At 57.7% G+C, this 12,580-nt stretch overlaps 1 protein-coding gene across 2 annotated transcripts in view; it reads left to right on the top strand.

Moving 5' to 3' along the window:
• Window positions 1-12,580, top strand: part of EPHB1 (EPH receptor B1) — a 119,963-nt gene that overhangs the window by 80,314 nt on the left and 27,069 nt on the right. For both annotated transcript variants that reach the window (XM_064517076.1, XM_064517077.1), the window contains exons 6-9: window positions 2,607-2,788; window positions 4,541-4,703; window positions 8,447-8,555; window positions 8,916-8,980. In XM_064517076.1, coding sequence (XP_064373146.1) covers window positions 2,607-2,788; window positions 4,541-4,703; window positions 8,447-8,555; window positions 8,916-8,980 — 519 coding nt within the window. The remainder of the gene's footprint in view (window positions 1-2,606; window positions 2,789-4,540; window positions 4,704-8,446; window positions 8,556-8,915; window positions 8,981-12,580) is intronic.

The following is a 12,580-nucleotide window of genomic DNA, read 5'->3' on the forward strand; positions in this document are numbered from 1 at the left end:
TCCTCGCCTGCCTGCTCCTTACCTCGGTGCTCACGCGTTTCCAGCCTCGCTCCGCAGCCCCGCCGGACCTTGGCACCGCCGCGGGGACGCCGGCACCTCGCGGGCTGAGGCCTGGCCCGGTTATTGCACCCTGGGGCTCCGGGTGCCTCTCTGCTGTCCCTTGTGGTCGCCCTCGACGGGGATGTCTTGGGGTGGCTCCTGCCAGCTCCTGCCCTGGACGTGGTGGCCTGGCAGAGGGAGAGGAGGCACCGGGCCCTTCTCAGCGTCACCTCCGCGAGACATGTTCCCAACCCCGTTACCGCTGCCCTCGATTTGCCTATAAAATCCCTTTGTTCGCCCGGGCGTTGTCGCTAGTCGTGGCTGGATATCCAGCTCAGCGAGCTTTGGGAAGGCTTCCCAATTTTGACGCCTCTCGGTGTCCAAAACCCAGCAAAGAGCTGGGCTCGGCTCTGCAGCCATTGCCCCAAAGGGGCCGTCACTGTCATCCCGGGAGGATTTGGGCGGGATATTGGTGCCGCGCGAGTCTGGCTCTGTGCTTTCGGGACCCCGCGTGCCCCCCAGCCCGGCAGGGCACCCCCAGCCCTCCCCTCCCGCGGCTCTCTGCACGCCGGTGCCGATGCTGGCGGTGCGGAGGGCTTCCCGCCCGCTTCCCGGGCAGCTTTTCCCGTGCTGGCGCGCGGCCGGAGCAGGGCTGGAGGCTGGAGGCGCTCGGTGCCGATGGTGTGCACAGTGCTCTCCGTGCCGAGCGGCGGGAGCACCAGGGGGGCGAAGGGGGGGGGGGGGGGAGCGAATGCGGCAATTAGCAAAACAGCAATCAAGCTAAGTGTTTAATTTCCGAAAATGAACATCTTCGCGGAGCGGATGTGGAGAGATAAAAAATGAAGCATTAAAGACGCTGGGTAAACAAAGGCAGCGCCGGACTATAAACATCTCCCAGCGCAGGGAGAGGTGCCAGCAGGCCCCGAGAGCGGGGACCTGCAGCCAGGCGAATTCCCCGCGAGGCCGGAGCCCCCGAGCATGAAAAAAGGGGCTGGACTCAATCAGCCACGCAGCAAGGATCTGTTTCCCATCCGTGGGGTCTGGGGGTCATGGGCACTGCAATAGGCCGTGCGGAGGGGATGGGAATCGCTTGCAATGTGCCAGGTTTTTACCGGCTTGCTCCAAAACGCAGGGAGGCACCCGTGCAGCATCGGTGCCCGGGCTCGCACCCGCGGGTGCCCGTGGCTGCTGTGCGGGTGCGGAGAGGCAGGAGGGTTGGAGCCGCGCTGGAAGCGTTCAGGCTTCCTCGTCTCGGGAAATAAGCTGCCGGCACCGCGGTCCCTGCGGGATCGCCGGCCCGGGAGAGCCGCGCTTGGGCTCCGCGGCTGCGCGTCCCCAGGGAGCTGCGCACGTGTCTCGCCAGGCGTCCGCCTGCGACGCCGTGACGTCCCCAGAGGACCCGGCAGAAAATTGACTTGTTTAACGAGATGTAAGTCATGTTGCTGAGGGACGCAGGGATCCTGCAGGAGGGAATTCAGGGTGTTTGGAGGAGAAGTGCGGAGATGAAATTCAGGGATGAGAATGAGCTGGGAAGGGGGTCATGTTTTGGGGGCAGAATAGACCCCATTAATACTGGTGGGTGAGAGAGCTGCCTTTCAGCCTCCCCCAAAGAGCAACAGTCGCGTGCCACTTTGCTAAGAGCGGACCCAGAAGAAACCTTAGCAGCTTTGCGACAGTGCTGAGCAGAAGCCGTGCTATGAAAATATGGGCTGAAGCCCAGCTGAGGTCTGATCCTGGTGGCTAACGCTGCCTCGAGGTCCTCCTGTGGGAACACAGTGTCCCCAGGGCGTGCGTGGAGGTCTGGAGGGGGATCCCTGCCCTGGTTCCCCCGAGAGACCTGGCATGATCAGGCCAGTTGATGAACACTGTTGCTCCACGAGAGACTCCCTTACGGTCACTGTCCCCGCTGCGGGAATGGGGAGAGCTTTGCCCTGTATGCCCCCAATGGGGGACGTCCTTGGAACAAGAGCTCCTGCATTATTGAGCAAGTCTAGGGAGAAGGAACCCCAACGATTTCCAAATCCCTCGTTAAAAATAGTAATCGGTTCAACTGTTAGACCTCCCGTGCTGGCTCGCTGCTCTCATTCTGCGCAAGCTGTTGAAATGATGCTCTTCCCCCATCCTTGCACCCAGGAGCCTGGCCCACGTGGTGAGCAACCACAGACCGAGGGAGTTGGGGTGGCGTCTTGCACCCAGGAGATTTTATCCTGCCCCAGCAGAATCCTGCTCCCTGGCGCACAGCAGGGCTGGCCGGGGAGGCCTTGGGGAGCAGAGCAGCACTCGGGATGTCCACTGACAAGGATGGCTACGGTATCCCCCGTCCTCTTCATGCCGTTCTCAGTCCTGAATGGTTTCACAAATGCTGTTTTTCTGGGCTCCTTGGAGTATTTGCTGCCAGGAGTCAGATCACCCCATGTCGTGTCTTGTCCTCCTTCCTGTCAGTCCTACCCCTTTCCCACCCTTCTCCTCTCCCAGGAAGTTCTTCAGCATCTTCTCTCCCTCTTTTTCTGGTTGCTTTAATTCCCTTTCCCCTCCACGTTAACTTTCCCTCCTGCCTTTCCCCGCAGCGCCTTCCACCGTGCCCATCATGCACCAGGTGAGTGCCACCATGAGGAGCATCACGCTGTCGTGGCCCCAGCCGGAGCAGCCCAATGGCATCATCCTGGACTACGAGATCCGCTACTACGAGAAGGTGAGCCGGATCTGCACGCCCGACCTCAGCAGCACCGTGGGCTCAAGGCCAGCAACGGTAAGCTCGGATAGAAACCTCGGGCAGGGGGGTGGGCTGGGACCCCACAGAGCTTCAAACCATGCTGGTTTCTCTCCATACTTGGAGGCTGGTCAAAGCCAGCCTGGTCCAGAGGTTGCCAAGAAGGGGGAACGCCAGCAGGCTTGAACAGGGCTCTTTGCCGGGAGGGTCTGGGTGGTGGGACAAGGTGCATGAGGAGCACTGATCTGAGCAGGATTGAAGGGGACAAGGTGCACTGGAGAACTCGTCTGCCTGTTCTGGGGAGGGCCACGGTGAAGCGTGCGCTGAGGGGGGCTCCTTGGGTGGAGAAAGCAGAAGGTTTCCCCAGGAGCCTGTCCCCACCTCCTTGCTCCTGAGCATCGCCAGCGCGCTCCGCCTCAGGGGCCGATCCATCTGAGCCGAGCGAACGGGGCCAGGGAGAGCCACGCTGGCTGGCCCCGCTTGAGGCTCAAGTCCTGCAGCTCGTAGGCGGTGACCATGCTGCTATCAGAGGTGCAGGACACATGGCAGAGCTGTGCACGTGTATGGAGATGGCATCAGGAGGAAAGGAAGGCGAAGGGCAGCTCCGGTGAAGGTTATCGCGGTTGTCCCCGCATCTGCTGTCCTTAATCACACCCTCCCTGCTGGGTCCTTTTTGCAGGAAGCCGTCGTTCTCCCGCAGGGGACAGACTCTTGACCCTTGTAATGAACTGTGCCAAGCCCAAGCTGTTCACACTCTCTGCTTTGTGCCAACTTTAATGAATTTCTTTAAATGTGAATAATTAGATGATTTCACAAGTGGCCCTTTTACAGCAAATCACCAGGGAATGTTGTAAAAATGAGACCAGAGACACATGATATTTCCCCAAATCTTTAGTGTAAGGACCTATGCCAGCTTAGCAGTGACAGGAGGGCTGGGGCTCTCAGCAAAAGCAGGTCGCCCTTGAACGGATTCGAGTAGGGGCACTGAGGTCTCGTAGGGTGGGTTATGGCATTTCCATAATTGCATGAATTTTCTGAATTGTGCAGGAACATAAATGGTTGAAAGGCAAGGAATTCCCTCCTGGGCTTGGCCCGTGGGGTCTCTCTGTTCATAAGCATTTCTTCACGCTGGCTCTGAATGCTCTTTTATTGCATTTTCTCCTGTTGCTCTGAGTTATTCCCCACGGTCCAGCCTACGCGAATGCACCGCCTCCTCCTTGTTTGCACCATCCACATAACCTCCAGATGGAAAATTCCTCTGGTTTATTCCAGCCGCCCGAAGGGCGGACCATGTTCGGAGGTGCGCTTTGCAGCCCAGCTGCTGCAGGTTTTCCCTGAGATTACTTCCTCTGGGGATCCTGGTCCCATTTTCCTCCAGCAGCCTTTTTTTTTCCCCTGAGAAAAGACACTGTGAAATGCCCCTTCACTTCCAAAGCCATCTGCAAAACTCATCTTGGCACAAACGCTTCAGGTCCTTGTTTCTCCGAGCGCCCTTTGGAGGGATGAGGGGGAGAGCCCCGCTGCGCGCAGACCAGGGATGCTGGGCCGTGGTTAATTCAAGGGGTGGCCGCACCCTGGATAGCCCGGCCGTCGGGGCGAGCCGCGGGGCTGCTCTGCTGCTGGAGCTTGGCGCAGCGCTGGCGGGCAGGCGGCGCGGGGCTGTGACTCCACTGCTGCTCCCTGAGCAGAGGTGTCCGGCGCCGGGTGTCGGGGCTGCTGCAGTGTCCCCGCTGTCGTCCGGGGGTGCTGCTGCCCCGAGCTGACGGCTCTGCCCCTGGCTCTGCCCCGCAGGACCACAACGAGTACAACTCCTCCATGGCCCGGAGTCAGACCAACACGGCGCGCATCGAGGGCCTGCGGCCCGGCATGGTCTACGTGGTGCAAGTGCGGGCCCGCACCGTGGCCGGCTACGGGAAGTACAGCGGGAAGATGTGCTTCCAGACGCTGACGGACGGTGAGCGGGCGCCGGGGAGAAAGGGAGCGGGGAAGGAGGCTAACGCTGCAGCCTCTAATTGGATTAAATGAACTTGTCTCTGCAAACCTCTCTCCCAGTGGGCAGTGTGGCCAAAGCCAGGTGATTTACAGCGATGTCTTATTAATCGCCAGCTGGAGGAGTAATCTGCTTTTAAAGCTCTTATCACTGCTTCCCCCCCCCCCACTATTTAGCTGTGTTTTTGTCTTTGCTGCATGTGTCCGTGGCTCCGATTGCAGCCCGGCGCGGGGAGACCGTCCCGGTCCCCTCCCCTCTGGACCTCGGCTCTCGCTTCACCAGACTTTTGACTCTTCCCTCCTATAAATCAGTCCTTGCAGCCCTTTCATCGGTTTTATTGCTCTGCTCTGAATAACATCAATAAAAGATGCAGAGAGCAGAACAGAATAGACGGATGAAGAAGAGCCGTCGTCCCCGCCGGGCCCCCTCCCGCTCCGGGCACCGCCGAGCTCTTGGCTCCGTGTTCAGCGCGTTACGCTTAGGGACGAGCAGAAAGTTGCAGACCCACCCGGGGAGGAGGTGAAACTCTCCTGGAGAGGTTCAGAATCACACCCCAGCCATTTTGGGGGCAAACGGGAGCCTGAAAAAGTCTGAACCATCTCTCAATGCTGGTTCCTACCCCGGGGCGGTAGGTTGGACGCAAAGGGCGAGCTTCACGGCTTCTTCTGGCTTCCTCGCCAGAGTCCTGCTGTCGTTCCTCTGGTCCCAGCCATTCTCTGCACATGAGCACCAAGAAATACCAATCCCCTTTAAATACTGATATGTCATAGCCTTTTTTTTACTAGTATCTCCTGGCTTCTAGACGAATCCAGGAATCAGGGAATGAAGCAGGGCTTCTGTGATGGTCCCTTTCCCCGCTCTGGGCATGCTGAGAGCTCGTTCCCTGTGCACAGTCATCTCCTCGTGTTCTTTCCCTTTTTGCTAGCTCCCCTGCTTTGGGCTTTGCCCTGCTAGAGAGAAAAGAAAAAAAAAAAGAGGACCGAAATAGATGGCGATTAATGCAGCAAGACTGGCTGTGTTTCCTAAAACTGTGCCTCCACGTGGCCCACGTGGAAAACCCGGTGTCTGCCCGCGGAGGTTGCTTTTACCCATGCGAAGCAGACGCCTAGCTCTCCAGCTGCAGGGTTTTGCACGCCCACAGCGGCGGCTGCAAACCCGCAGCGGCAGCGGCTGCAGTTTCCGACGGAGCCTTAGGAAAGCAGCGGGGCCTCGCAGCAGCGCGGCTCAGCTGGCTGCCGGCCTCCGTTAAAACCGCCTCTCCGCTGCTTTTCATCGGCATTTCGGTGGTGTCCGGAGAAGCTAGCTGCGGCCCGGTTGTGCTGGCTGCTGTGCGGAGCTGCAGATAGCGAGAGCGTCAATTAAATAACAGCAGAAGCCGCTGGAAAAAAGAGTCCAAGCAGCTACCCCGCACTCGCAGCCCCCCGTGCCACAAGTATGCTTCAAGGTTGGGCTCCGTGACACGGATGCATGGGATGGTCCGGCATGGGATGGTCCGGCAGCCCCCCAACAGGCTCCTGATTTTGCTTGATTTTTTTTAAACACCAGCCCGTCGCGGGTTGTTTCGGGTGGTGCCACTTTGAGTCTGCGAGAGGAAGAACACGCAGGATGGCTGAGAGGACGGAAAGGATAGCAACTCCCCCCTCCACGTCTTGAATATTCAGGATTAGAGAAGCGAGGAGAAAAATCCTGCCTCAAATAAGCAATTAATTGAAATTTAATAAGAATGGATATTGCAGATTATTAAATAATAATTGATTGTTAGATGAGAATTTCTCAGGATTTAGGCAGCATGCAAGAGATAAATCTAGTTGCTAATAATTAACTGCAGAATGGGGAAATATAGATAAAAGGGTGCTAAATACTTTCTTTTGGAATGAATTTGATTTTAACCCTTGCTTGTGGCTCCTGGAATGAACAGAGAGATCTTGCTGGGGACAAGTGTGAGGAGATGGGTGGTTTCTCCATCTGACTGCAGGAGCAGGGTCCCCCGTACTGCCCGCTCCCCTAGCCCGAGGCAGCCGTACCACTAACCGTATGGGCAGGACAGGAGCAAGGGAGATGCACAGAGGTGGAAAATAACTTTTTTCGGGGATAGTCCAGAATCCACGTGTCCCGTCTCCAGCACAGCAGACTGTGCTGTCTCCATCCATTAGTTAGATATCGCTACACAGGCATGGAAGGAAAAAGGTCAAGCCTGTTTCTTGTTTACTCTGCCGTCCTTTTACACCATAGCTTTCAAATGGCCTTAAGTTAGATAAAAACATCAAAATAAAATGGCCTTTCACTAGATGAGGTTTACAGCACAATCTGATGCAAATCTCTATCCTGACCATATTACTCTCAGGTCCTCTCCTGGTTTTTAATGCCATCACAGCTACAAGGTCAGTGCCTGCACCTGTCCAATTTGTTTTAACAAGGGCTAGTTGCAGCGAGCAGAGCACAGAAGTGGTGTGTTGGGGAGGGTTTTGGTGCTGGAAATGGGAAATCAGTGCCTTTATTGCAGCTGCTTGTCCGTGTGCCACAGCAGCAAAACCCTATTTCACCTGCAGCCTTCTCTGCGAGATACCAGGTTTGCCTTGCAGACCGAAAGGAGCAATCGACCTCCTTAGCTTTAAGACAGCCTTAAGTTAGATACAAAAGTCAAAATAAAATGGCTTCTTTTTCTAGCTTGTGGCTGCCCTTACCTTACTGCGCAGCAAGGGCAGGAGACCGGGCTCCCATGAGAGGAGCTTCACCTTGAGGGGCTGTAGAAGAGCAGTTATACCCTGGGTTCCTCACGGCAGCCCCCATCGCCATCTCCCTTCAAATCCTGTCTTCAGCTGCTATCTCCTCCCTTTGCCATTATTGTTCTTTGGCTTTTTCCATCTTTTTGGAGGTTTGCAGGCAGCTACTTTAAGTCAGATGTGAGGTGAGCGAGGGAGGAGCCGGGTCAGGTGCCGTCCTCCTTCTCCCATCTCTTTTTCACCCCAGGAGCCACCCAGGGATGGGGCTGGGTGGCTCCCCAGGGACGTGGTGGGGTGCCAAGGCAGAGCGGCAGGGGTCAAGAGGGTGGTGTGGTTACTGCTGCTGACCGAGTCAGTCTGCAGCAGACACATGCCAGAGGTACTTGGCTTCTTCTGGGTTTCTGGCACAAGGTTGAGCATTGTGTGGGTTCTCTGGTGTCTAATATGGGTGAGGTTGTTGTGCAGCCTGCCCCAGCTCTGTTCGTTATTAATAGAGTCTCTTCTCTGCCTATTTTAATGGAACTTGTAGGAATTTCATGTCTTTGAGACCTCTGTGTCAAATACAGTTGAAGTAGCCAACAGGTCCAATAGGTGTAAATTTATTGAGGGAAGAGAAGCCACCCGGGGAGGCATGGACAAAGCTGCCCCGTAACCCTCATCTCTTTGGGAAGCTGGACTGAGAGACTCTTGGTTTGACTTTGTTCCTAGGACTTCTCGTCCCTGCTTGTAACGCAAAACACGTGCGAGCCAAGCATGGGAATCCCTACCTGTGCAACGCAGCCTGTGTCTCATCGCATACTTGAACCCCGAGCTCTGCCTGGGACCACCTCGTCCTGCCACCCGTCCCCGGGGAGCAGTACCCTCGAAATCGGCTCGTGCATCGTGGGAGCTCTTCCGGGCAGAGCCCGCTCCTCAGGCGCTGCTCTTGTTTCACGAGGGCTGAGCGTGCAAGGGAGAATTTACCCCGTCCTTTTTGTCCTGCAGATGACTACAAGTCGGAGCTGAGGGAGCAGTTGCCTTTGATCGCGGGGTCCGCTGCTGCCGGCGTGGTCTTCATCGTCTCGCTGGTGGCCATTTCCATCGTCTGCAGCAGGTGCCTGTTGGGCGCTCGGGGCTGAGCTTCCCGGGCGGTGGGGAGGGAGGGAAGAGGGGCTCCCCGGGATGCGAGAGGGTTTGGGGAGCCGCCACCGTGCGCTGCTCGCCACCGGCACAGCGAGCCGGCGACGGTCACCACGGGGAGGTCTCCGTGCGCGCCTGCGCGTGGCAGCGAGCTCGCACGCGCCCCGAGGTGCCAGGCGTGCCGGCGTGAGCGGCACGCACCGCTCTGCCCCGCGGCGCGGGAAGCGTCGATTCCGCAGGCTCCGCCGCAGCGATGCGTCGAGCGGCTCCGGGCTGTAACGAGCCGCTTACTCGTTACTCAAACGAGGCTGGTTTCCCCCCCCTTTTTTCCCAGGAAGCGCGCTTACAGCAAGGAGGCAGTTTACAGCGATAAATTGCAGCACTACAGCACCGGTCGAGGTGAGCGGAGGGAGAAGCGCGGAGCGGGGCAGGCGAAAGCGGGGTCGTGCCGTAAATCCGTGTGCATGTCTGTTGTGGCCACCCGTGACACATGTGGGGACCCTCCTCGTCCTTCCTCAGCCTTGAAACGCACGCGGGGATGCGTGGGAGGTGTATGGCGGGGGGAGGAAGGAAAATAGGGGGGCAGGGGATGAGGAAGAGGATGCTGCGAAGGCTCCCAGAGGCGCGGAGAAGGCGAAGGAGGGATGCGGGACGCGTCGGCAGAGCTGCGCGTCGCGGGGACGGTTGCTAGACTGCCGCTAGCGATCCATAATCCAGAAAGCAGGAGGCTTTTCCTAAGAAGCTTTTCTCAACCTTTGCGGCGTGTGGATCCACACGTCAGAATAAATTCCAGGCCTCTCCCGGGTGCAGAAAGCATGCCTTGTGCTCGGGTACCCCTGGCCAGGTGAAATCCAATTTTCACTTTCCTAGAGAACCCGCCCTGGCACATTTGCGTCCTTTCAAAGGCCTCGGTGCATAGGACAGAGGGGATGAACTTCAGTTTGACTTAGTCGATAAGGTTGACTGGGGAGCTGTGTGCAAGCCTCTGATTAGACTGCGAGGAGAAACCCCTGCGTGGGGCAGAGTGAAAGCTGCCGATTCCTTTCTACCTATTCCTGCGTTTCCTGACTTGGAGCAGTCCCTGCAGGCGACCTCGGAGGGGTTTCATTGTGTATTTTGGAGGGGATATTCAAAGGGGAGGTTAGGTCCTTCTGAAGGGAGCAGAATCAGTACAAAGCACTCATGTGAGCAGAGGAGTGAAGACCAAGGGCAAAAGGGATGGCCGGGGAAACATGTACCCGCGTGAGGATCCCTTTTGACCCTCTCAGCTCTACACTGGAATGGCTGGATGTGACCGTGGCGTCGCGGTGAGCCGTAAACCTCAGAGCAAATGTTAAACTGGTCCCCGACCATCGCTGGGTGATACTTAAATATGATGGACCCGTACCTCTCCTTGCTCCTCCCTCTGCCTCGCTGCACCGCGGACGGTGGGGGAGGATTTGTCCTATGCCTAACGGCTAAACCCTCGTCCGGCAAGTCATCAGTGTTTCCCGCAGCCTGTCCTTGGCCCTCGGACTCCTCCCCGGCGCTGACACCTCCAAAAGCAGCACTCTGTCTCGGTGACGGACGGGGAAATTTGCTCGAGGAAGAGTTACGTGCTGGAAGAGGCGCGCGCGGTCGTAGCGGGCGAGACGGAGCCGGCTTGGGTCGCGTGCGGGAAGCGCCCGCCAGCGAGGGCGGCAGCGACTCGGAGCGCCGGCGGCTCTTCGCGTTGCCGGCCGGGATGATTTTTGCCAGGGCTCTTCCTGCGGTGCCTGACCTCAGGGCCGCGCTGCAGCTGGATCTTTTTGCCCGTTTCTGACCCGTTTTGAAACGGTCCCAGCCACTGTGTGTCTCTAGCCCTGGGACTCGCGGGAAAACTCTTCCAAGGTCGGAGAGACGCCAGCCGCCGCGTTATTGCACCCGCTAAAGCAAAACAGGTGGGAAATTTGTGGCCAGCGACTAATGGAGGAGCGAGTGCCTCCACCGGAACAAATAACCCATTTGCTTAATTGCATGGCACTTCGACCCCGCTCCCCGCGAGGCTCTGCCGTTCCCGAGGGCACCGCCTGGCTCGCTCCGGGGCAGCCGCTGGGACGGGGAGGGACTGACGGACGGAGCGAGGCGTTGCCGTGGCCTGGGGACGCTTTTTGGATGAGCAGCCTTGCGGCGATGCCCGAATCCGGCACAGGGCAGGCGCTCGCCCGCGGCTCCCAGCGACGCGTGTCCTGCCGACGTGTTTCCGTCCCTGGAAATAGCGTCCGAGCGGTCCGCTTCTCCGCGGTGCGTAGGCATAACCGCCCGCGCTCGGCAGCGGTTTCCGAAGCGGCAGCTGCAATGATTGGGGCGGAGAGTTTCGGAGAGTCTCGGCTGGGAATTTTATATCAAGTCATTGCGGCGCCCGTTGCAAGGGGAGACTTCTCCGGGGCGCGGCGGTGCGTACTCCTGGCAAGGACCTGTGCTGATGATTTCTGCCTTAGCTGTGGTCCAGGCTTTGTCAAAAGCGGGCTGTAATTTCTTGGGCCTTATCTCCGGCGCCGCTTTGCAAGGCGCTTTGAGATAGTGTAAATATGGGAAGTGCCCAGGCGTTGAAAATCAGAGCGATTCAGTGGGCGCGAAGCTGTGAAGGCTTTTCCTCTTCCAGCCCTGTGGTATTTACTCACAAAAAAAAAAAAAGATTGTGTCAGGTGGGATCTAACACCCCTGGCCAGTCAGGGTCACCGCACGGAGCGCTTCCACTTTCTAAAAGTGATAAATAACTTGCTGTTGTCTAAGGCAGTAGTAAATGGCCTGATGCCGTAATATAAGAGTATGCAGGCTATTTTAAGGATCTCTTTGGAGGAAAGCTCAGCGCTGATTTCCTTCGATATTCTGCTCGAATTCCCAGCGTTTTCCCCTCTGAACATCCCAGGTTTTGTCTGCCTGGAGATGGCCAGCGAGTGGCTGAGATTTCCAGAGGTGTCGAATAGGTCTAGGTGGGTGCCCTACGCGCACCCACTCTGATGGGAACTGGAAATTTCGGTTCCGTGGGTGGCCTTGGGTGTCACTGCCCGTGGTGTCCTTGGGGAGAAAGTCTAGTGAAACATGAATCAGGATGGTTTTGTTATCTTCCGTTAGTTGCCGGGCTCTGGAGAGGGTTTCTCCGTGTAGAAATAGGGTTTGTTTCTTAGGCGAGGGCCCCGAAGGAGCGATTTCCTTCCTCGGAGGGGGAGAGCCCGCAGGCGCCTTGCGAGGCGTGCCAGAGGGGGTCTAAAAGCCAGCCGCTACTGGCAGGGGGTAGGAAGCTTCTGCACGATTTTCTCCTTTATTTATTCCATTTTGGGATCAGTAAGTCAGTCGCGGTTACGATCCTGTAAATCCCTTTGTAATCCTGGCTGGAGCATCAGCTGCTCTTGTAAAAAAATTTATGGGGCCGTTAAAGCGTATGAGACAGAGCCGTAAAGGGATTTATGAAGTGGGAGATGCACAGATGGCTTCATTACGGTCTTCATCGCCAGCCTTGGAGGCTTAGAGGCTTTTGCCCAAAACGCCCCTCTGGAGGATGAGGACGCTCCTGCCTCGTCCCTGCCCAATCCTGGGGCCAGAGCGTTCTCCCTCTGCGTCCGGCTTCTGCCACTGCGCCGTGGTGAAACGGCACCGTCCCCTCGCCCTTTTTGCCCGCTCGCTAGGATTTTGTGGCTCCTTCCGAATTGCTTGCTGGCAAACTCCGAGGAAGCTGGGAGCTGATTTCAAGTCCAGACACGGAGCGTGCAAAGCCGCGCGGGGGCTACCCGGTGATCCGGGAGCTCTTCGGCGCGTTAGCTTTAGCAACGCCCTGGGAAGCGCCAGCCCGGCAGGATTTCAGGCCTCGATGAGACTCTTAATAATGCAATCAATAGCCATCGATCGCCACGCCGCGTGCCGGCAGCGGAGAGGCTGCGCTGGGCTCGGCGCAGGGCCGCGGGAGCGGGCCGGGCGCACGAGGGACCTCACGCTCATCCGTGGCGCTGGCAAGCCTGTATTTTATCAGGCCATACAGGT

The sequence above is a fragment of the Dromaius novaehollandiae genome, chromosome 9 (genome assembly GCF_036370855.1).
Source record: "Dromaius novaehollandiae isolate bDroNov1 chromosome 9, bDroNov1.hap1, whole genome shotgun sequence".
In the NCBI taxonomy this organism is placed as follows: domain Eukaryota; kingdom Metazoa; phylum Chordata; class Aves; order Casuariiformes; family Dromaiidae; genus Dromaius; species Dromaius novaehollandiae.